The sequence below is a fragment of the Mesoplodon mirus genome (assembly GCF_964341445.2).
Source record: "Mesoplodon mirus genome assembly, chromosome: 2".
In the NCBI taxonomy this organism is placed as follows: Eukaryota; Metazoa; Chordata; class Mammalia; order Artiodactyla; family Ziphiidae; genus Mesoplodon; species Mesoplodon mirus.
Genome location: NC_138977.1, coordinates 125490975 through 125515532, shown reverse-complemented (window position 1 = coordinate 125515532; position 24558 = coordinate 125490975). Strand labels below are relative to the sequence as shown.

The 24558-nt window shown below is 52.1% G+C and overlaps 1 protein-coding gene across 6 annotated transcripts in view; it reads right to left on the bottom strand.

Moving 5' to 3' along the window:
- The window catches only part of RGS12 (regulator of G protein signaling 12), a gene marked incomplete at its 5' end in the record, with an annotated part of 118333 nt that overhangs the window by 56158 nt on the left and 37617 nt on the right, over positions 1–24558 (bottom strand). For 4 of the 6 annotated variants that reach the window (XM_082611288.1, XM_082611291.1, XM_082611290.1 and 1 more), the window contains one exon: positions 17650–17766. In XM_082611288.1, coding sequence (XP_082467414.1) covers positions 17650–17766 — 117 coding nt within the window. Of the gene's footprint in view, positions 1–4990; positions 5147–17649; positions 17767–24558 lie in introns of those variants that run through there. The other 2 variants (XM_082611293.1, XM_082611292.1) reach the window with 2 other exon arrangements.

The following is a 24558-nucleotide window of genomic DNA, read 5'->3' as shown; positions in this document are numbered from 1 at the left end:
GCAATCTGTGCGTCTCCTGTGTGTGTGTGTGTGTGTGTCCCAAAGAGCTCTTCAATCTCCAGTAAAATCAGAAAAAAACGAAAACCCACAATCACAGCATTTTCCTAAGAATTTAACAGCTAGTATTTCCATGTGCCCTTGGAGAAGCCTCAGATCATTAATTACAAACACTTAAAAGCCCAAAGGAACACGGACGAGGTGGCACACGGGCGCCACACTAACGCTAGGGGTTTGAGGTAAGCATCCAAATTTACACGAGAACCCTCTGGCCTCACTGCTGAAATGAAGACAAAGACCCCTTCCACACTGGCCAGCCCAGCAGAAGAAAGACCCGCATCCCCACTGTGTAGACAGGGCGGGAAGTCTCAGAGGGTCTGGGACAACTTTCACGTCTGCATCCCCACAGGACAGCCGGACTCCTGCAAGTCAAGTTAACGTAAACACTGGCGTCCTGGGATGTCCTGGGTAGGAAGTGGCACTGAGTATAGCCTCAGACAGGTTCGCTCACCAGGAGCTCCTTCTGGATAAAGAGTCCACCGAATCCGAAGCCCCCTCTCTTCTGAACTTGGAACCCAAACCCAGGAAACGTTTGAAACGTTTTCTCATGGAGGCCGAGATGCAGCCACCACTTGAAAACCTCTGTTCGGCGGAGCTGGAGCCCCTGTTCCCCAGGCAGGCCAGGGGCAGTGGGGGTGGGGAGGCACCGGCCCTGGGGGTCAGGGAGCGTGGGAAGTGGGGAACGTGCTGGGACGGCTTCCACTCACTCAACAAAACGCACGCTCCTCCAGATGCCGGGTGCCTGCCACAAACCTGCAACCCAGGCGCTTATGCGAGGGTCCCCGCCGTCCCGGGGAGGCAGGTGTCCAGGAGCGCATGGCACAGAAGGGGGCTGACGTGGGGCAGAGCGAGCAGGGCCCCCAGGGCCCCAGGCAGGAGAGTCAGCGGGCGAGGAAGTATAAGGTCAGACAGACTTGGAGGGTCTCAGAGGGTCGAGCCCAGGGGCCTGCTGACCGCAGGGCTCCGGGGTCGGGGACCCCGGCAGGAGCAGGGCTGGGCCCTTCCCCCAGGCCTCCCGCACGTCCTAAGGGATGCGGCTCCAGATCTGCAGAGGTGGGGCGGGGAGGGCAGCCTCGAGTAGCAGCGGGATGCTGGGACACAGACAGGTCCTGCTGTTTCAGGAGGAGGTGGGCCCAGCTTCCACGCCTGCCAGATGAGAACCGTGTGCTCAGAGTCGAGGGGAGAAGCGCTCACTGAGAGGACCCAGGAGAAAGGAGCCGCCTGCGGCCATGCAAACAAACAAGAGAAAGGAGGGACAGGATGCAAGGGAAGAAGCCCAGTTCCAAGTGACCAGCCTCTTACAGAAGAAAGGGAAGATGTGAACAAAAGGGAAGATGATCGTTTCCTTCAAGTATACTAGGAGGCCTTCTTCTTCTACAGATAACAAGAATCAGAGTGTTAAAAAAGGAGAAAAGAATTTGTGTAGCCCACAGATCAAGTGGGGAACAGTGGACGGTCCTGGACAGACCGAAGCCACTGCCCCATGCAGTTTTCAGACGAAGAGGCCTGGGGCAGAGCAGGCCTGAGCGACTGGGGTGCACCCAGCACGACAGGATGCCCGCTGGCAAAGACTGCTGGACACGCAGCCCGGTGCCACCCCGGCCAGCTCTGGTCAGGACCACCCAGGGCGGCAGAAGCAGGAGAAGCTGACGTAGGGGGAGAGGCCAGTGAGCACAAGTCAGCTCATCTGAGCTAAAAAGAAACTCGGTCAACTGAAGGGCTCGCTGACAGCCCATCAAGCTTCTCCCGAAGAGGTTCAGAGAGAGCGGGCCCAGCGCCTCAGACACGCCAGCCCACAGAAGGGCACGAGCTCAGATCTGCCCCCTGCCCACGCCGCCCCCAACCAGGAGAGGGCCAGTGGGGTCCTAGTGTGCGCTCTGCAGGGAAGGAAGCAGGGGCCCACGCCTGGCCACCCCTGCGCCTCCCGCTTTAGGCTCTCACTTCCCCAGCACACGGAGCTGCCTTCCTCAAGGGCTCCTCCCCGGGACACGCTGCTCAGCATCCGCATTCCCTCAGCTGTGCTTGGACCGCGCCATCCCCTCAGCGGGCGCCCGCAGCCTTGACCGCTGCCGCCGCCTTGACCACCATGCAGCCCGCCCACTGAGGCTGGTCCTGACACCTCCCTGCTCAGCGCCGCCCAGAAAAGACTATTTTACAGTTTTTCACAGGGCAGACTTTATTTTCAAATCCCACCCAGAGCCCAGCACACGCAGGGGTAAAGCCCTTGGTGTCAGGCAAGCTCTCTCCCTGGGACTCCAGAGCCCAGAGGCACCTGCCTGGGCAGAGGGAAGGCCACACGGAGCTGCCACACCGGACTCTCCCAAAGACCGCCCGAGTGCGATGCGGCAGAACCTGTATGCACGTCCGGGACCCACAGGGCTGAGCGCCCTCCCGGAGCAGCTGAGCCACCGGAGCGGACGCCCAAGCAGGCCGGACATCTCCACCCGGCGGCACTGGGTGCTGCGGACATGGACTGTGGGTCTGGCTCAGTGAGAGCAGAGCAGGGACGCAGGGTCAGGTCGGCCGAGGTGGTGCCCACGGTGGTGCCCGGGGCCCCCGACCTCACGGGGGGCTGCTCCCACAGCCCAGAAGGCGGTGTGGAGCCTGCCGCTGGCTGCGGTGGCGCGGGGTCACCAAACTCTCCGGCCCGGCGCTCTGCCTGGCAGGGCTGCGTCACCGGACGGCACATGGCCAATTCTGTCGCAGCCCTCCTGGGCGGCGGCCCGGCCACAGCGTGGAGCACCGCCGCAGCCCCCCACCCCAGTGAGCCAGTCAGACACGGCAGGGGTGCTTGGGCGCCACTCCAAGGTCCGCAAGGGGGTCCAGAGAGGGAGCCCACTAAGCTTTCCTTCTTCCCGCAACAATTTCTTGTGCCTCCTCAATATGCAATCTTCCTAGCCCCTGAGGCTGTAACAGCCGATCGTGGTGTGGTTTAAATATGATGAATAGCGTTGTTTTGGCAAAGGGGCAGATACATTTCAAAGTCTACTTATGTTGGACCTCATTCCTAAAAGATGGGGAAACCGACAGGTTCATCTGGCCAGTGAGGGCCTTGCGTTCCTGCCGGGTCCGCATCCATCAGCTTCCCTGTGCGCTTCTTAGATGGCTACGGGAGATGTCTCCTCTCAAGGCTCACAGGTTCTCCTCTCCAAGATGAAAGGCTCTACGAGAGACACAGCGCCCTTCACAAGTCACGGCTTTCCTTGAGGACATGCACAGTGGACGGGGCCCGTGACACACCCATGGTAGAAATGGACAATCTGAGGCTCGGGGGAGGCACAGAGCTGGCAAGGGGAGGGCGGCCTTCCCACACGGACCCCCCAGCCCTACTGCCCTTCACCCCGAGACGTCTCTCGCTAGGACTGACCTGGAGGCCACGGTGCTTTCTGCCCCCTTTCCCACCGGCCCGCAGGCAGAGCCGGCCAGACCCGGAGGACTGCACACTGCCCTACCACCTTCCAGCCCATTTCCTATTGCTTAAAATATGACCTTACCAACCAGATTTTGTTATTTGCTGGGTTGAGCATTTGCAAAATTTCAAAACGAATCCAAATCGTTTATGTAGGCAAGTAAAAGGCAGATTTCTAGTGTTGTTTTTTTTTTCACTCAAAAAACATTTTCTAAAACTTGCTTCTATATACCATGGGAACGAAAATGCAGCCTACATATATGTACAAGTTAGTAACTGGTCAATTGGTGCATATATTGGACACAGTGTATCCAAAGTTTCCTTTTCCACCAGGACATGAAATGGAATGGACAGGAAACGTTAGTACTACTCCTGCAGAGAGGGCCAGAGGCGGGCAGGCAGCAAGCACTCCCGTAAACATCAAAGCCGCCAGCCCACCCCCTCAAGTGAGCTTTATCAGTACAAGGAGTTTTCAAAATACATAGTAAATATTTTTAAAATCCATTAAAATCTGCACTTCCTTCACAGGCATGACTCTTGGCCTGTCCAGCAGACCTACTTCTATTTTCTATTTAAAGGGAACGATGCAGTCATTTTCCTAAACCCAACACCCAAACCTGTCACTTCTGAGCAAGTAGTTCCTCCTGCTGTTCTCTACAGAAGGCTCTAACTGATTTCAGAGAACATTTTAAGACGAAACAACTCTCAGAAAAGAATGAATTTAAACTGGTACCCAGTAACTAGGAACAATCTTTTGTAAATAATTTAAATTTATTTTTGCCTTTACATCAACACAGCACAGCCACGAGAGGAAAGTAAAAATTATTCTTTTTATTTAATCTCAAATCTTTTAAAAAACAGTTTATAGTAAGTTCAACTCTATAAGCTTAGATACTAATCAATCATTCCATACGATTGCCAGTAAGTAGTTCCCCAAGTATGTATATGAAGCAGAACCAGCTCATTACATTTAAAAATGCTAGATATATGCAACCAAATCACTTTGCTGTACACCCGAAACTAACACATCGTAAATCCATTAAAAAAAATAAAACTATACTTCAATTTTAAACAAGAGAAAATGTTAGTTATAAAACAGTAATTTAAAGAGTAAGAAAAATTGTAATACAGGTATCTGGTCGAAATTGAATATCTCAACAAAATTAAGTCACTCATCTTCAAAATCTATTAGAATCACTATGGTAAGGACAAGGAAACATGGATGCTCTCTGTAAGCCTGACTTAGAACGCGGGCAGTGTCCCCCGAAAGGTTGGGGGGACCCGGTGTGACTGACCCCCAGCACAGCCTCGCTCTGGGTGTTGGTCTGTGGTCCCAGAGCCGGGCTTTTACCTCCACGGGACTCACTTCAGGCTCCATGATGTAGACACAAGAAAGACATTTTCAAAGTTTACACTTAAAAGCTACCATTCTCTAAACACGCTGAAAATAAAGCAGTAACCAAGATGCCAAGTTTCCTTAAAACAATTCCGTTTAAGTGACGAGAAACATCTGGAGTAGCTTACCTGCTGACTGTTTAAAACGTGAGTCTCCTTTGGCAACCCTTTTTCCAAATTCATCTTAAGACAGGAGAACTTCTGACCCGCACCAGGCACACAGCTCTAAAACACACCATGCAGCCCCGCCGCACGCCTGTGCACGTCAGAAAGTTTAAAGACATTTCAGATGAAGTTCCATCCCGCTCCCTCCGTAACCCATAGCAACAGGACACTGCAGGAAGCTGTGGTTTGCCAGGGATTCAGACTCTATCTCAATTGTCTCGTACAAAGAAAAAAAAAATTCCGTTTACATAAATCATGCTGTGAGATCATTTTAAAAGTATTTCCTCTACCAAATCAGAAGAATAAACCTTCAGCTGATAGGGGTAATTGCTCAGTCAGTACAGCAGCTGCAGAGAATTTGTTTTTTAGCAGCGTGGTGCAGTGCGCCGCCTAATTACAGAGGCTGACGAGTCTATTATGAGCTCCACGTGCACGTGTGTGCAGGGCCAGCCCTGGGAACCTGCCGTGTTCCTAAGACCTGTCTCGGGGCCCGGCCCCTGCTCCACGATCTGCCGTCTGCCTCCCAACACCTGACACAACCTGAACGCGAGGGGGCCATGCAGGTCCTGGTTTTAAAAGCAAGAAGGAAAGAAAAAGAAAATTGTTTCCAGAACCTAGGTATCACTGCAGAGCTACCTGCTGGCTTTCTGGACATTCGGGCTAAACTGCTCTCCCCAAGGTGCTTCCCTGTCAAAACCTCTCCGCAGCAGGTGCCCAGGGTCTCGTCTGAGGGGCTCCAGGAACGGCCCTCGCTCCTGGCGTGTTAGACCGGGAGGACCTCGGCACGCATCCTGTCCAGGGCTGCGGGCACAGTGGTGCCCACGGGCCAGCGGGCGGGGATGATGGCCTGGGGCTGGGGGTCAGGCCGCCAGCCGGAACACGCCGAGCCCACCCTACTCTGTTTCCGTGGGAGAAAGTCGCACACGGCCAGCGTGAGTGTCCTGTGCACGGGCAGAACTGTCAGAGATAACGAGCGGGCACTGGCTCGCGCTGCCTCAGACAGGCTTTCTCACGCAATAAATGTATGGAGGCAGGAGAGGGGAAGGAGCAGAGGCTGCCACGGTCACCCTCTCCGCCACCACGGGGCACAGGAACAGGCCGATGGGAGGCTGGGGGCTGTGGTGAGCCAGCGAGAGGGATGGGGGAGACCTCGGCGGCTGGCGGACAGGGAGGGAGGGCTGTGTGGAGGGGCAGGGAGGGGACCCGCAGCCCCGCCTCTCCCTCTGTGCAGCCGCCCCGGGAAGGGGGCTCCGGGACATAAGAAGCCACTCCTTCCAGCTCCCGGGGTCCCCGGTGACCGCCTGGCCTGGAGGGGCTTCGAACCCTTTCCTTGGCAGGGCCTCATCTCTAAGGAAAGGGGGGGTGCCCTTACAAACAAGGCCCTCTGGGCACACAGACGTCACGGCGGGAGGAGCTGTGAGGTACGCACTGCAGGCCTGCAGGGCTGAGACGCGGGATCAGACACAGCGACATCCTTTCCACTGCCCAGCCTCCCCTTCCAGCATGCACACACGCATACAAGCACCCATCCATGTGCACACACGCACACACACCCATCCACGTGCACATCTGCACACACCCATCCACATGCACATGTGCACACCTGCACACACGCACCACCCACACGCACACGTGCACACAAGCACATGTCCAGAGAAAACCTGCTGGAGGGTTCTGGAAAGATAACCATGGGGTTTTCACAGCGATCAGCCGAGCCCGTGACTCTGTGACCTGATCACCCTCCTCGCTGATTTCCGAGGGGCCTGTACTAATTCACAGGGTTTTGGAGGAGGTGCTGGCCTCCTAGCCAGAGCGGGGGACAGCAGCATCCTAGCCCCAAAGGCCCACCAGACAGACCCTGGAGATGACCACCAGGGACCAAGAAGGGCAACAGACTGCAGGATAGGCCACGCCCACAGGGAAAGCAAAGAACCTCCTGGGACCTTGGGAAAACCCAGCACCCAGGTGCTGGGCCGCCCATGGTTACCACTTCAGTGTCAAACTTGTCTTTATTTTAATCATTTCAGACCGAAATACATGTGTCCCTGCAGAAGCAGAACAATTTCACTTTGCGTGTTTTATCATGTTCAGCCCAAAAAGGAGCCCAGGACCATCAGGGTCCACGTGCAGCTGTGCCCTCTGGGTTCTTCTGTCCCTTCAGGCTTTCTCTGTCTCCTCCTTTGCTGTCCGTAAGGCAAGGAGAGGAAGGGGTGGGGCGAGAATCTGGCCACAGACTCCCCGGTACTAGATGGTGTCCTGGGCAGCCCAGAGCCCGGCTCACTTCCTGGGGAAAGAGAGGTGCCCGGAGCTCCTGGAACAAGTGACCAGGACATCCTGAGCACCAACCACACCCACCATTGCATCCTCCTTATTCTGGTGGGAGTGTTGACCCGGGGCCAGGGGGTGGCGGCTTCAGACCCAGGGCCACAAAGCCCAGCAGAGCCCCTGACAAACCCAGCAAGTGCTGGTCCGGGCAGGAGAAGAAAAGGCTGGTGGCAGCGGACGGCGTGGAGCTGCCCAGCTCGGCCTTGACAGGACAGCCTCCTCTGTGAGCTGAGGCCAGCCACCCTGTTGGCACCTCCACAAGAGAGCAAACAGCCGGAAAGCAGGGGGGTCTGGGGGGCACCCCGGCCCGGAAGCCCAACGACAGCACCCACGGGCGAGTCCTGCAGCTGGAGGAACCCAGAGGCCTCTATTCCCTGGGACCGCACCTGCCCAGGGGTCCGTCCTGAGCTAAAAACGGCATGAGAGTCCCCGTGGGGTGCGCGGACCGGGGTCAGGGCAGCTCAGGGAGTATGCTGGGGAGGGGTTCCGGCCAGAAGGGACAGATGAGAGGGAGGGGAGGGCGTCCAGCGGGAACTGGGGACCCTGGCGAGCTGCATCCCAGGGCCGGGGGCTGCAGGTGGGGTCTCAGGGCCAAAGAGCTCCTTCTTCGTTCTGGGTTCCTTGCAGAGTCACCTGTCTCCCCAGGAGCCTCTGACCAGTCACCATCCCCCGCCCCACGCCAGTCCTGGAAAAGGGAGGGTATATTCTCCTTAATACCCTGGACCCACCAGGGCTTCCCGAGGCTTCCGCCCAGCCCTGGGCACAGTTGGGCCTGGAGGGGACAGACACGCACTTTACTCAAGGTTCAAAGTAACCAAGGGAGATGAGCGCAGACAAGCTCAGAGACAGGCTTGCGTCAGCCTGCCTGGCCCCTCGCCCCTTCACGAGGGCAAGGAGGCCGGCGAGGGCCAGACCACCCTCGCTCGGGGATGCCCAGACTTCCCGAGGAAGAGGCTAAGTGGGTAAAGGCACAACCAGAGGAGGGTGCACAGTGACCATGGTGACCGCCGTGGGGAGATGCTCAGGAAACGCGGCCTCACCTGCCCTCCCAGCTCCTCACCCCAGGCCTCCCGTGGCCGCCTCAGGGTCTCGGCTGTGACCCTTGTGGGTGGGGACCCTCGAGTCTCCCCACAGTGCTGCCCTCCATCCCTGATCCGAGGTGAGAAGTCTGACCATTCGCCATCTACCTGGCCCCAGCCCCCCACTCCCCAACCCCTCCCCTCACCCGGACCACCACACGGCCCAAAGGGTAATCCTAACTGTCCCCTTTCCCGCCCCAACACCCCTACTGTTTATTCTCAGCTTAGCAGCCAGAGGGACCCTTTCTAAACCCTGAAGCTACTCTGCCCACCTCCTGCCCATCCACAGCACCTGTGCCCCACCTCCCGCCCCTCATGTCCATCCATCCCTGCTGGGAGGCCAGCTACTCCGGGGCAGGGGTTGGTGTCAGTTTTGTCCAGTGCTGTCCACAGAGCCAGAATAACGTCGGCACACAGTAGGCGTTCAAAAAACAGTCACTGAGTGAGGAGACACTCAAGGTACTGAGAAAACCTAGTATATGCCCCTGAGTTAATAGGATCTTAAAGAGAATTAAGATAATTTCCTATGTAAATAGTTTAAAGAGTAGACTAGCATGTGAAAAACCAAAATAAGCAAAAACTGGGACTTCACTGGCGGTCCAGTGGTTAAGACTCCACGCTTCCAAAGCAGGGGGAGCAGGTTCAATCCCTGGTTGGGGAACTAAGATCCCACACGCTGCACAGTGTAGCCAAAAAAAAACAAAAACAAAAAACTAAATAAAATTTTTTTAAGAATAAGCAAAAACTTCAAAGTTAAATTCCCCTAGAAATAGCAAAACAGCAAAAGTAAGAAATGGGTAAAAAGAGCTTGTTTTGAAATGTCTGAGTAGATTTCACCCTGGATAATGGGACTTCTGTAAATCGCCCAGAGTGTCCCAGAGGTGAGCCAGAGGTGGGAAGGAGTGAACCAAATCAGACAAGTGGCCACAGCCGGCAACTGGGCTCTCAGTCTCCAGTCTGAGGCCCAGCTCGGGGTCCTGCTGCCTTTGCTGTAGGGGGTCAGTCTCAGGGGCCAGCCCAGCATAGCTCAGGGAGCTGGTGTAAAGCAGCTCACTCGACCTCAGCCTCAGCATCAGAGGGACCAGGCGAAGCCCCCTACCCCCCAAAGCCCCCCTCCCTCCAGAGCAGAGAAGTCTGGACAAGTGGCCAGGGAGGGAACCGCGTGGCCTCAGCGCCCCCTGCTGTCCAGGCCGGGCACTGCCAGTCCTGCCAACAATCCCTGGGCCCGCTCAGGTGAGAGCAACCAGCACAGGCTGCCCTTGATGGCGGGAGCAGCCAGGTGCGGAGAAGCTCCTGCCAATGGTCAGCAGTGGCTCAGCCAGCTCCACGCACAACACGGGTCAACAGCCTCCAGTGGGTGATGGGGAGGGGCAGCTCCCGGAAACTGGGCTGGGGCACTGTTCCCTTTTAGGCCTGCACTGCTCAGCTTGGGACCCCTGCACCCGGGCCCCGCTCCGAGGCCCTGGGCACCTTGAAGATGTCCCAAAATGCAAGGCCCTCCTTCTGAGACTGTCTCTACACACTGCAGGCAGAGGCGGGCCTGCAGTGCAGACTCCACTCTTCCTGCCCTGCCTCTCGGGTCCCGCGCTCCTTGGTGACCGTCTGCCGTGAGCATGACCCAAACTCACAGAAACCCACCCGATGCTTCCACACCTCCCGTCTCGAGAGCCCTCCAGGGGGGACGCCCCCCACCTCCCCCCACCTGTCACCAGCTCCCCTCCCCTCCCTCCCCCTTCGCCCCCTGCGACACAGCCCCACCAAGTCACAGGGAAAGCGTAGCCACGTCCCCGCTTCTCTCCATGGTTCTGCACTGGACATGCCACCACGAGCCACGGCCACACAGATGGAACTGTGCAGACGCGTTCTCTGGTGTCCACCTGCTCCCATGACACACCATGCGGCAGCCGCAGGGCGTTCCAGCACGAGCCAGTCACACTGTGGGTGGGAGAGGCGGCCTCGTCTGGGAGCCTCACGACAACGCTGCCTCGAATTGCTGCCTGTCCCGTGGTCCACACGATGCCATCTCAGACACGAGGGATGCTGAGTCTCAGGACACCTGTGTCTTCAGCGTCCCTAGTGATGGCGAACACTCCCCCGTGCTTGGCAAGAGTCCGGCTGCTTCACGTCTGCACCAACATTCACGCCGTCCGCCAGTCTTTTCCACTCCAGACCTCCTGGGATGTGGACCCCACTGGCTGCAATTTGCCCCCCTGGTGACTAATGTGGTTGGAAGCCTTTCTAAGGCTGCATTTGCCACTGTGGGTCATCTCTCATCAGAGTCCTGTTTGAATCTCTTGCCCGCTTTGCTTTGATAGGTGTTGTGAGGAGCCTCCGTGGGTCACCACACTCGTGTCCCCCCCATCCTTGCCCTCGAGGGAAGGTGCGCTTGCATGAACATAGGTTCCGAGTATTCGCTGAGTCAGAGTCAGCCTTGGTCTTTATGGTTAGTGCGTTTTGTGTTCAGCTAAAAAAGTCTTTCCCTCCCCAACACCACGGACATGTGCATCTACTTTATCCCCTACTAACTCGCGTTTTGCCCTTCCCAGGGAGATCTGCGACACAGCTAGATTAACTGCGTTTGCACGGCGTGAGGGAGAATCAGGTTCTCTTTCACTCTCTTTTTCCATGTAGACCCCTACTTACCCCAGCACCACTGAAAAGACCACACTCACCCCTGCTCTGCACACACGGCCTGACGTCCACAGGTGCCGGGTCTGTTTCTTGCTCTCTCCTACTCCACTGTCTGTCTATCCATCTATCTGTGTGCCGCCACTTCCATAGTTTTACGTTTCTCTAACTTTATAGTAAGTTTCAGCAGCTCATAGAGGACGTCTTCCTACCTTCTTCTTCTTCAACAATATCTTGGCTACACTTGGCCCTTTGCATTTCCCCAAAATTTTTAGAATCATCTTAAGTTCCACAAAACAGCTGTTGGGATTTTGGTTAAAATTACATTGAATCTACATGTCATTTTCCAACTGTCCACAACTGATTTTTGTATAGTGACCATATATCCAGCAACCTTGCTAAACTTACTCATTAATTTTAAGAATCCATAGATTCTTTTGGATTTTTCCATGTTACGATCACATCATGGGAGAATAATCACACTGTCATTTTCCTCTGCAAGTTTTTTTAACCTCCATTGTTCTACTTTCTTAGTACACTGACTAGGACTTGCAGTAAACATTTAAGTGGAAATGGTAACAGCAGACATCTTTCCTCGCTCGATCTCAGAGGGAAAGCTTAAGTCTGACACATGCTATAGGCTTTTTTATATCCTTATCAGGTTAAGGACATTCCCCTTAATCCCTATTTTGTTAAGGTTTTTTTTTAACCATGAACAGATATTGAATTTTACCAAATGCCTTTCCTGCTCCTGTTAAGATGATATATGATTTTTCTACTTTGTTAATGTGGTGAATTACACTGACTGATTTTCAAATGTTAAAAAAAACCACTGTCCTTGGAACAAACATGAACAGCTGGATCCAGGAGACATGATATAGTTTAGGACCTTCCACCTCTCTCACCAGTGAGCTGCCCCATAACCCTCCTTTCCTCTAAGGTGTCTCTCAGGTTTTGGTGCCAAGGTTTTGGAGGCCTCATAAAATGAGTTAGGAAGTAATGCCTCTTTACTGATTGTTTTGATAGTTTTCTGTTTCATTAATTTCTGCTTTGACCTTCATCACTGTCCAGCTTCTACTTCCTTTGCGTCTGTTTTACAGCTCTTTTTCTAACCTCTTGAGGTGACTTCCTACTTTCCTTCATGTCTAACATTCACTCATAAAGCTACAAATATTCCTCTAAGCTCAGTTTTAGCTACATCCCACAGGCTTAGATGTATTTTCTTTATCATTCAGAATATATTCTAATTTCCACAGTGATTCTTCTTTGAACTCTAGATCACTCAGTCTCTCACTCTGGACGTGAGTGCGGTATCTCCTCTTTGCCACTGGTTTCTGCTACACCTGCCTGTGGCCAAGGACAGACTCTGGATGAAGAGACGTCCATACCTGTTGAGACTTGCTTTATGGCCCAGCACATGGTCAGCTTTCCTACATGTTCCACGGGGAGGAAAGGATGAATTTACTGGGTGCCGCACACATGAGTCCAGCAGGTCAAGCTGGTCAGATCCTTTACCTCTTACTGAACTTTTCCTGCTCAGTCTGCCAGTTACTGAGCAAGGAGTTAAAAAATCTCCTACTGTGAGTACGGATTAGTCCAGTTCTGTTCCTACTTCTGTCAGTTTTTGCTGTGGACGTGTTGAGACTGTGTAACTGAATGCAGACAAAAGTTATAACTGCAGCTCCCTGCTGCCTCACTATGACGGAGGCTCCCTGTCTATCTGTGGGGCGCTCTGCCTGGGAGACCACTTTGAGATCAGTGCGGCCCTGCTACCAGCCTTCTGATTAGTACTGCACAGTGTCTCCTCTTCCGTTCTTCCATTCAAGTTTGATGTGTCCTTAGCAAACAGCATAGCCAGACTTTTAATGCTGCCCTGACAGTCTCTCCTTTCTAACTGGGATATTTGACCCCTTTACCGTTATTGTAACTACCAGCACAGTTGGACTGAACCCCCTCACGGAGGCTGCCTACTTGTCCTTCCTGCTCTTCACCCTTTGTCTCTTCTTTCCTCCTGTCTCACCTTCTTTCAAATTCAGTATTTTTTATTATTTCATTTTTTTCCTTCCATTAATTTAAAATTTACTTATTATTTTATTGTCTTAAGTTACCCTGGAGATTACAACATGCATCCTTACCTTATAAAAATCAAATTTTAATCACACCTTTATCCTCTTCCTAGCGGAGATGAGCACCCAGAAACACCTGACCTCCATTCCCCTCTGCCAGTGCTCATCCTGCTGTGCTGTAATTTAATTCCATGTACTTTCAAACCAAACAAAACACAATTCTTCTTGTTTTACACAGTCACCACTCATTTGGATTGATTGATACATTCACCATTTTATCGCCCCATTCTGTGCGGTCCTTCCTGGGTCCTCCTCCTCGCCCAGCGTTTAGAGGGCCCTCCGTCTGAGTCTGCTCCAGGAGGCCCAAACTAAGACACAGTGTCCCAAGGGCCCAGGAAATGGATTCGGAACTGGCCTCGTGCAGAAGAGCCGGGCTGGTGGCAGCCGCATGCAGAGGCCCCGGCAGGGACAATTAAAGGCAAGATGTGAAAGCTGGTGCCTCTGGGGCGGGGGCCAAACAAGGGTGTGAGGCCCAGGAACGGGGATGGCCCAGAGGCTGCCTAGCACACCTGCCGAAGAGTGTGGGACAGAGGGAAGAACAGACAGACAGGGCGTTCAACAGGCTTCCCAAAGGTGAGTGTTAAAGTTATTTGTGCTTCTACATTTTGAAATCTTCAGGCAAAAAGGTAGCAAAGATTGAATCCCATGTCTCTAACATACTATTTTGACAAAAGAGGTTCACAGGTGATAGAAAGATCGTGTGCTCTGCAGTCCGTGATCTAAAGGACACTGTGCCTGCACGCAGCTTCTCATCTGTGAAATGGGGACACTCAGAGGGAAAGGGTAGGGGAGGTCCAGCCTGCTCTCAATCAGCCACGCAGATAACAGCAGACCCCTGGGTGTCTGTCGTGATGAGAAGTAAGCGGTGACTGCAGGGCCTGGAGCACTTGTCTGGAAGCAGACCTCGAGCCACCACCAAGCCACATGCGCTGGCTCCTGGTCCCCTGGGGCTCAGGCCCCTGCAGAGACCCTTCTCCCAGGACGATGCAGAGATGACACCTGGCCAAACTCCCAGAGGGAGAATGCAGGTTTGGCGGGGACCCCTCTTCTTGGGACCCCGGAGCCCCGAGGCCCTGAGCAGGGGCCTGTTCCGGCCTCAGGGCCCCCCGGGGCTGCCCCATGGCCGCTCCTGCTCCCACCTCCCAGAACCATGCGCCCCGCCGCCCCAAAACCCACCCGGGGGCTTCCCTGGTGGCGCAGTGGTTGGGAGTCCGCCTGCCAATGCAGGGGACACGGATTCGTGCCCCGGTCCGGGAAGATCCCACATGCCGTGGAGTGGCTAGGCCCGTGAGCCATGGCTGCTGAGCCTGCGCGTCCGGAGCCTGTGCTCCGCAACAGCAGAGGCCACAACAGTGAGAGGTCCGCGTACTGCAAAAAAAAAAAAAAAAAGCAAACAAACAAAAAAAACCCACTCAGGACTCTCTGAAAACCCTCTGGCATCAGTCCCCCTTCTCATCTGGATAATGAGGTGATTTCAAGGCCCTTTCTAGCTCTAACAGCCAAGGATTCCAGCTTAGCATCAGAACACAAATTAACTTACTGTTTTAAGCAAAAAAAAAAAACCCAAAGTCAAGTTATTCCAGATAATTGTTATTGAGTTTGTAAGAAATTATGGTTAATTTTTAAAACATTACTGAACTCGAACAGATATTTGCACACTCATACTCACAGCAGCATTAGCCACATTAGCCAAGAGGTGGGAGCTACCCAAGTGTCCATCATCAGACAGACGGATAAACACAATGTGTGGTCCATCCATACAGTGGAATATTATTCAGCCTTAAAAAGGAAAAAATTCTGACACCTGCTACAACATGGGTGAACCACAAAGATACTCTACTAAGTGAAAAAAGCCAGACACAAAAGTCAAATTCCTGAAGGCAGAAAGTAGGACAGTGGGTGCCAAGGGCTGAGGGAGGGGAGGGGGAGTGAGTGAGTGAGTGATGGGCACCGAGTTTCAGCTGTAGGACGTAGGAGCCTTCCAGAGTTGATGGGTGATTTTTGCAAAATGATGTGAATGTACTTATTGCCCCAAACTGGACACTTAAAAATGGTAAATTTTATGCTCTATTTTACTACAATTAAAATATATATCTATTGACACCCTAGACAAAGGCAGAAAAAAGCCAAAAAGAAGATATTTTCAAAACCTTTATCTGACAAAGGATTTGTATCCCCAAAATGTAAAGAACTACTACAAAATCTATTTTAAAAATAATAAATAAAATAAAAATTTTAAAACTACAAGAAGGACATGAATAGGCTACTAATTCAAAAAAGAGAAAACCTGATCAGCCAAAGAGCCCGTGATGGAATGCTCAGTCTCACTCACAATCAGTGAAATGCAAATTAAAATGAGTTGGCATTTTATTGAAACAGGGAAAATTTCAGTTTGACAGTACCAAGTGTCGGTGAGCTGGGTAGCAAGGCCCCTGGTCCTGCTGGCGGCCAGAGCCTGGGTGAGGATCGGCCGAGACTGTCACAGCAACTGACTCCCCATAACACGCTCTCACAGCCCCGGCTGTGCACACGGGCACCTGCATGACACTGTCCGCTGCAGCTCCTCTCAGAGAGGTCTGTTCCCAACCTTCTATCATGTGGCCGGCAATAGCAGAATGGATAAAAATCTGTGACATATTCATAATGGAATGCTACATAACAAGTAAAATAAACTAAAACTACAAGGTAAAGCTTGAAAGCATAATACAATGTTATAAAAGTGGCAGGATAAGACATGCAATATGATTACAACTGTGTAAAATTTTAAAACACACAAAATGAACCAGTGAAAGGACCACAGCTGCAAGGTCCAGGGTGAGCAGGGAGGGACGACCAGGCGGGGCACCTAGGATTTTAGGGCAGTGAGACTGCTCTGTGTGACACTATGATGGTGGCTGTGTGACCTCAATCCATCTGTCCAAACCTTTAGAATGTACAGCATAAGGAATGGCTTCCATGCACGCTATGCAACCTAAACTAATAATCATGTACCCAGCACAGCGGCACATGGGAACTCTCTGTACTTCCTGCTTAACTTTTCAGTAAACCCCAAACTGCTCTGAGAGTAAAGTCTATTAATTTTTTAAGGATTACATATCAAAGAAGAGAACCACACAAGAGGATACTCTCAATACGTGTGGATCAATATCATATCTTTAAAGGGGGTATGGGGCTTCCCTGGTGGCGCAGTGGTTAAGAATCCACCTGCCAATGCAGGGGACACAGGTCTGAGCCCTGGTCCGGGAAGATCCCACATGCTGTGGAGCAACTAAGCCCGTGCGCCGCAACTACTGAGCCTGTGCTCTAGAGCTCATAAGCCACAGCTACTGAGCCCACACGCCACAACTACTGAAGCCCATGCACCTAGAGCCCATGCTCCACAAGAAGAGAAGCCGCTGCAAGGAGAAGCCCGTGCACCATAACGAAGAGCAGCCCCCCGCTCGCCGCAACTAGAGAAAGCCCACGTGCAGCAACGAAGCCCCAATGCAGCCAAAAATAAATAAATAAATAAATAATTTTTTTTAAAATAATGAAAAAAAATAAAGTGGGTATGAAACAGAGCAGGACCCTGGGGGGGCCTCCTGGGGATGCATCCCCAGTGCCTCCCCCCACCTCTTGTCTGTAGAAAAGCTTTAGCCTCCTAGGCCCTCTCCAAATTCCAAACAGCAAATTTAACCAGAGAAGTGAGAAAATTCAGAATCAAAAGAAAACAGTCAAGCAAGACAAAACAACAATAGTTTAGCCACTGAACAGTGTCAAGGACCTCTAGTTCCTCCTCAAGGGCTCCAGATAACATCCTGAGCTGTGTCCTTGAGCTGTTTTGCAGATACTAAAACCCCCACCAGGTGGAAGAAGTTATGCAGGCTGCCCACCAGCACGGAGACCCCCAACAGGCTGGAAGGTTGAGGGTTGAGATTCCTGAAACATCACCCAGTTACCTCACCACCAACCAATCAGAGAATTGTGCACAAGCTGATCACATACCCCATGACCCCCTACCTCACACTGTCTTTAAAAGCCCTTCCCTGAAATCCATTGGGTAGTTTGGGTCTTTTGAGCATGAGCTACCCATTCTCCTTGTCTGGTGCCTGTACCTTCCTTCCCCACAACCCAGTGTCAGTAGATTAGCTTTTCTGTGTATTGGGCAAACGGACCCAAGTTTGATTTGGTAACAGGCAATGATAGGCCCCCAGAGGGTTCTTGTGTCTATTACGGCATCTGGCACGTAAGAGAGGACGGGACACACCCTGATGCTTTGTAGACCAAGGAGCAAAGGAAGAGGGTCCGGACAGGGCAGGAGCGGGTGGGGCAGGGGAGGGGCTGGGTGTGCACAGAAGCCCCACTTGAAGATTGAGTTTACAGGAGAGGGAGAGGTGGTAGAAAATGGGTGGTATTCAAAGGAGATTCAGATGTATCAGTTTTTAAAACCTGGAGAATGAAAGAAGAAACCCTAAAATGAAGTTACCTCAAGATCATCGAGGGAGCGGGTGATGCTCAGCCTCCTGGACCTCCCGAAAGATCTCCGGGCAGAGGTACGCTGAGCCGGTGGCAGGAGTCCAATGCCCCGCCCAAACTTTGAGCCCTAAAACAAGAAAAAGATGTCGTTACCCTCTCGGGAGGAGACATTATTTCTGCCTGACACACCGCCGGGAGAGACCGGAGGAGAGGAGGCCTCAAGGTCGTCCAGGTCAACCTCACGTTACGAACGAGTCACCACAACCCAAAACGCAAAGTTGAAAAAAAGAGTCATCCAGGGGCTTCCCTGGTGGTGCAGTGGTTGAGAGTCCGCCTGCCGATGCAGGGGACACGGGTTCGTGTCCTGGTCCGGGAGGATCCCACATGCCGCAGAGCGGCTGGGCCTGTGAGCCATGGCCGCTGAGCCTGTGCGTCCGGAGCCTGTTCTCCGCAGTGGGAGGGGCCACAATAGTCAGAGGCCCGCGTGCCGCAAAAGGAAAAAAAAAAAAAAGACTAAAAAAAAAAAAGAGTCATCCCAGGGCCCCCGAGCGTTTGCTGTGCCACTTCCAACTATGTGTCCAGAGGACAACCCCAGCCTCAAACTCCTCGTCCAAGGGCAACGGAAAAACATGTGCGCATGTCTAGGAAAGCACAGTGGGCGGAGGAAATCATTAATAATATAAAGGCTGGTTTTCAACAAGCTCGTGCTTTCACATAATTTTAGAAGCATTTTAGGAAATTAAAGAATCTCTAGACATTCAGCTGGTGTCTGAAGACCAAACCAACCCAAATGCATGAAATAACCAGCCATTAAAACATCTTATTCTTTCTCTGGGAAACGACCAGAATTAATTCACTGTCATTATGCCAGACATCTCCCCAACTGTGGTTCCAGCAAATGTCATCACATTTTAAAAATAAAAAGCATCACAGCTGAAAATCTCTGACTTCCTGGGTACTCAAAAGCCTAAGTGACCGGCTTCAGGCATAAAGGAAGCTACGGGTTTCTAAAGATTGCGAGGCCTCAGGCTCTCTCTGCTCCCCACCTGCGTAGGGACGCCGGCATCTTGCAGAAAGACAAAACCTTGCAGCACTCCCTTATAAAGCTCTCTGGGCTAAGTTTCTGCACAGCCAACCTCGCAGACACCACCCCCTGCAGAGCAAGCGGAGGGAGAGAAAGATCCAGAACGAACTAACAGGGAAAGAGAGGGAGGGAGGGAGACACAGAGACAGAGAGCAGCGGAGACAGAGGGAGAAAGGAGCTGACTCAGGGAGAGAAGACGCAGAGACAAGCCAAGGCTCCATCTCAGATGCGTCGTCACCACCAGCAAAGGGCTCCCAGGGCGTAGTTTCGCGTCACCACATGTGTTCAGCAAACCCTACCATCCCAGCAAGAGCCCAAGAGAGAAGCCGTGTGCACACTGTCCCAGTAAACGCATCCTCCGTCTCCGTATGTCCACACCAGGCGGTGATGTGCCGCCAGCCTGCCCACCCGCAGTCCCCAGGCCAGTGGCGGAAAACAAGGGTGACACAGAGGGTGCTGGGAGCACAGAGGGCAACACAGACGCCCCACGGGGCTGCCGTGGAGCTGGGGCTAAGGGCAGGCGGGGGCCACTGGAGGAAGAAGGCAGTGAGGGTGCCCGGCCACAGCCAGACCCCCATGGGCTCGAGAGCGTCACTCTGAAAGGGACAATGTCCATGGAGCCATGCAGAGGTGAAGCTGCATCTGGGCTGGGGCTTGGCCAGGATGCCTCTAAAGAAATCAAGTTGCACAGAAGTCCTGCCTGTCCCCAAATGGGCCCGGGGGACTGGTCACACTGCCTCTCAAAAGCTGAGGAAAAGCCTGTTTACAGGAGCCTGGCCTCCAAGAACCTCACCCCTGCCCCGAGCTGGGTGAGCCTGTGGTTCCAGTTGTGCTTCGCTCCCGGGGACAGGGACAGGCGCCCAGGCCGCCCAGGCCCCGCCCCACAGGGCTGCGCTGTGACCACTGATAAGCCCACTCAGGCCTTGTCAAGACCCACACCCTTCCCCGCATCTGTGTCCAGGTCCCCCCTTCTCCGCCCCCACCCCACCCCCAGGAGCAGCACCCTCTGCTCACTGTGGGGCCTTGTTAGCAACTTACTAAATTTGACATATTTTCGAGAAAGATTTGTCTAAGAAGTGCCTTTTTCAAAAAATATGCCCAAAGCTGAGTCCATGTGTAAAATGTACCTGGAGCCCAGCGATCTCTCTAGAGACCCTCACCCCTGCCCCAGGGACCCTCCTCGCCGCACGGTGTGCCCCTTCAAGAGCCCCCTTCAGCCCCTTGCTGGGGGGCGGGGTGTCCCAAGGCTTCCACTCTCAGCAGGAACTGGAACCACAGGTCCCCAGCACCACCCCCCTGCACCATCTCCCCAGCTGCCTGGAGGCCGCGGGCAGCAGGGGCCTTTGCTCTGTGTGTGCTCCCTTCTGGGACTACCTGCCTGGCCGGGTGGCACTTGCTCAGAGAACGCACAAGAGCAAAACTGCGTGAGGACCCGGGTGCCCAGTAACAGGGAGCCCATCACTGGGGACAGGGGGTCCACGCGGCCGGAAGGAAAGCAGCCGTCTACACGTGGCCGTGCACGGGCGCATTGCGGGACTGGGGCCTCAGAGAAGGAATAACGCCTACAGAGGTGTGAATCGACCCCGTGGTGACATTTCACCAACAGGGAGAATTTTCAGCTCTTATTGGCTGCTCCTCAGCGAGAGTCCCTGGCCCCCACCCCAGTGTATGAAGACGGCTGTGCATCAATAAACTGCTGGAAAATCCCCGCTGATCTGGCGCCCCCTGCTGGCACTACATCACTCACTCTCCCCAGACAGAACTAAACAGTAGCGATTAGGCAAAAATGGCTACAAATCCGCTTTCTTCAAAGTCAACTCCACTTTTTAAATCGCAAACTCATCTCAACTGCTTGCGAAGGTGAGGGGCTGAGGGCTGTCCCAGCTCCACCTCTCTGCCCGCAAGCGCCCCGTATGAGGGCCAGCCGCCGGCATGGACCTCAGCGTGAGCCCTTCGTGCTCCTGGACCCTGCTCTGGATGGTCAACTCAGAACAGGAGGGCAGAGGGCCCCTGAGGGAAGCCTTCGAGAGGAGAAACAGCCAGCAGATGGAGTGAGGGCAGAACCGGGCCGCTGACGCCTGCCCGCCTGCCCACTGCCCAAGGAGAGGTCTCATTTTAGCACAAGCAGTGACCTGGACCAGCCAGTCCAGCCTCCTCAACCTACAGATGAGAACCCGGCAGCCTGTGAAGGGCCTGCTCGGGCCCACACAGCCAGCAGGACCCAGACCCAGATCTCGTTGCACCACAGTCAGAACCAGAAACTCCTAACTTAAGGGTATAAACACTAGACCAGAAGCCCCAGCGGGGCAAGGGCTGTGTCCCCCCTCAACAGTGCGGGGCACACAGCAGGTGCTCAGTAAGCACTTACTGAACAAATTAACCAAGGATGCCATTTAGCTTAAAACAGAGACCAGATCATCTGAAGACCTGCCCAAGAGAAGCCGAGGAGTAGGATTTCCAGCTGACATACTTACTTCTCCCGTCATATCAGTCAGAAAGCAAAACCATAGCAACTGCTCAACAGAGAATTTCCCACAAAGAACTGCTAACCAGGAATCAGAGAACTGAAAGGGCAGAAAGAGACTCCAAGATGCCAGGACGGGAAGCGGCTGCACCCCCGGGGCTGGGACAGTACGCGACGAGGAGGACTTATTTAAACTCTGCAGCCAGATGAGGGGCAGGTGGGACCCGGACCTCGGACCTCAGAGGGGGCACAAGCAATGGCTGGTGTCTGGGGGGTGACAAGACCCCGGACAAGGCGGGGAAACCGCAAACTGGACTCAGCGGCAGCGGCAGGAGGACCCTCCTCCTCTCGCCTGGCCGCTGGGAGCAGAGCCAGGTGGGGACCCAGCTGGCAAGGGGAAGAGGGCACAGACCCCCGTCCTAGAGCCCATCACAGAAGGCAGGCTTGGGGCTGAGGGACAACAGCTGAGTAACAAGCACAACTTGTGAGATCTGGTTCCTACAAAACTCTCCATATCAGGAAGAATTCTAAGCCCAAAATCAAATCAATTTTAAAATCAACAAAATTCCATTTCCAACACAACACTGGACAAACACAGAGCGGTGACTCTGGAATAACATGTGGGAGCTGAAGAGGGCTCCTGGTCACAGTGAATCACCTTCTCGAGAAAGAAGCCAAGACTAGGTGTCCTGCTCAAGGAAGAAAAGGGTGAATATGTAGGAAAGGACATCCAACTCAAGAAAGAAAATTAAGGAATATGTTTGTTTATTCAATAAATATCTAAGAGCCAGGCAGTCATCAAGAGTGAAAACCTTAAAAAGACAGAAACAAGGTATGTGGCAAAACTTCCAAGCCAATAAAGGAGGTGATGAAGAAAGCAGGAAAACCAACAACAGCCTTGAAAACAAAACACACAAACAAAGGCAGGAAAGGAGGAGAGAGCCTAGGAAAAAACAGACTTACAGAAAGTATACAGTAATATCATGGAACCAAAACTACACATGCCAGTAATCCCAATAAATATAAATGGACTAAATTTGCCAATTTATCACAGTCTTACTCTTGAATCTCAGAATGTCAAAATGGATCAGGAAAAACATCCAACTACCTGCCACTCATAGTAACAATCCTAGAACATAGAGAAATGGAAAAGTTTAAATAAAAGGACAGAAAATGCTGACTCAGAGAAAGCTTGTGTAGCTATGTTAATAACAGACAAAACAGATTTCATCTCTAATAGGGTTTTTAAATAAGAGATTCTATACACCAAAAAGGAAGAAAGTGAGGAAGAGAGGAGGAAAAGGGGGAGGAAAATGCCACCATTGTTTTTATAACTTTATGAGGTTAGAATAAACTTGATACCAAAACCAGACAAAAACAATGAGAAAAGGGAACACTACAAGATAGTCTTACTCATAAACACAGATTCAAAAATTCTACAAAAATACTAGCAAACCAAACCCATTAGTGTATAAAAAGATAAGCACAAGTTAGGCTTATTTCAGGAATGCAAGCATGGTTCAATATTCAAAACTCTATCAGTGTAATATACCATGTTAGCATTTTAAAGGAGGAAGCCCATTTGATTGTCTCAATGAACACAAAAAGAACCAAAAAAGAAAGGCCAAAATTCAACACCCATTCATGATGACAAGTATTAACAAATACGAACAGAAGTAATCCTGGCAAGGCAGCTGCACAAAGAAAGCAATGAATCAATTGTACTTTTATATATCACAAAAGTTGACATTTACAATTTTTAAGTAGGTACCCATTTACAATAGTAATAAAATGTATAAGGTACTTAGGAATAAATCTGGCCAAATAATCTAAGAAAAAATCTAATTAACAACATTTATGAAGGTAACTATAAAACTTTACTGAAAGAAAATAAAGAAAACCTAAATAAATGAAGAGAGGTACCATTTTCATGGATAGGAAGACTCAATATCCTACGTATGTCAGTTCTCCCAATAAAAAAGTCAACAGGGCTTCCCTGGTGGCGCAGTGGTTGAGAGTCTGCCTGCCAATGCAGGGGACACGGGTTCGTGCCCCGGTCCGGGAAGATCCCACATGCCGTGGAGCGGCTAGGCCCGTGAGCCATGGCCGCTGAGCCTGCGCATCCAGAGACTGTGCTCCACAACGGGAGAGGCCACAACAGTGAGAGGCCCGCAAACGGCAAAAAAAAAAAAAAAAGTCAATAGCATTTTTTTTTTTTGGAGAATTTATTAGCTGATTGTAAAATCTATATGAAAGAGCAAGGCTCAAAAAAAAAAAAAAAAAAAAAAAAAAGAGCAAGGCTCAAGAAAAGCCAAGATCAGAAAAGGTGATTCGGCCTATCAGATACGAAGACTTACTACAAAGGTACAATTTTGAAGGTAAAGTGCAGTTGGGGTATTGACAGTAGAGGACAGAGAACTGAGACCCATGTATGTGAACACACAGCACACGGCAGAGGGCACCACTGGGCCTCGTGAGAGCCTGAATTTAGTGCTCCAACAACTGGTCGTCCACATAGAGGAAGCAATGAACTTGCCACCCACATTATTTCATTCACAAAAATCAACTCCAAAAAATTTTAGGGGAAAAAAAGGAGAAAATCTTTCTGTCCTCAGGGTAGTAGTGAATGTGTTATGTCAAAAGTGCAAGATAAAGGCTGACAAGCTGGACGACATTAAAGTCAAGAACTTTTGTTCATCAAAATGCCACAGCACACGGAACATGGAGAGGGCATTTGTGGAACGCTTGTAATCGGCAAAGGTTAATAGCCAAAATCTGTAACTCCTACCAATTAGAGAGAAAGACAACCCAACAGAAAAATGGGCAGTTTTCAGTAGGTGCCTCACAAAGAGGAAATCAAATCTTTGTGCTCGAGGGAATGCAAACTAAAGCCACAACAAGATACCAGTTTACAACTAATAGATTGGCAAAAACTGGAGGAGTCTGGCGAAGGCAAGCTTCAGCAAGGATGTGGAGCGATCTGAGTTCTTACAGTAGCTGGTACGGGACTGCCAGGAAAACCGCATGTTTCTGCACGGTTACAGCATTCTGAGCAAATTTTACTGAGACTTGGGACCTGTACTAAAAGTTTCCACGTCCTGGGACTCAGCAGTTAAATTATGACCAAACAGATGGTGAGAACTCCAGGTGAGACTGACATTTCAAAGGACTGAGGCCTGGAACACCTCCCAGAGAGGCTGATCTATGTCCCTCCTGAAGACACCCACCTGCACTGCAAAGGGTGAGAGCAGAGGCCCAGGATTTCTCCCCTGTGTCCACAAAGAGGATTTGCTTAGAGTAACGGTGTCTCTCCCCCTTAAGGAGGGGAAGGGGGCAGCACGTGTATAATCTCCTGGATCCCTGTTTTGGGA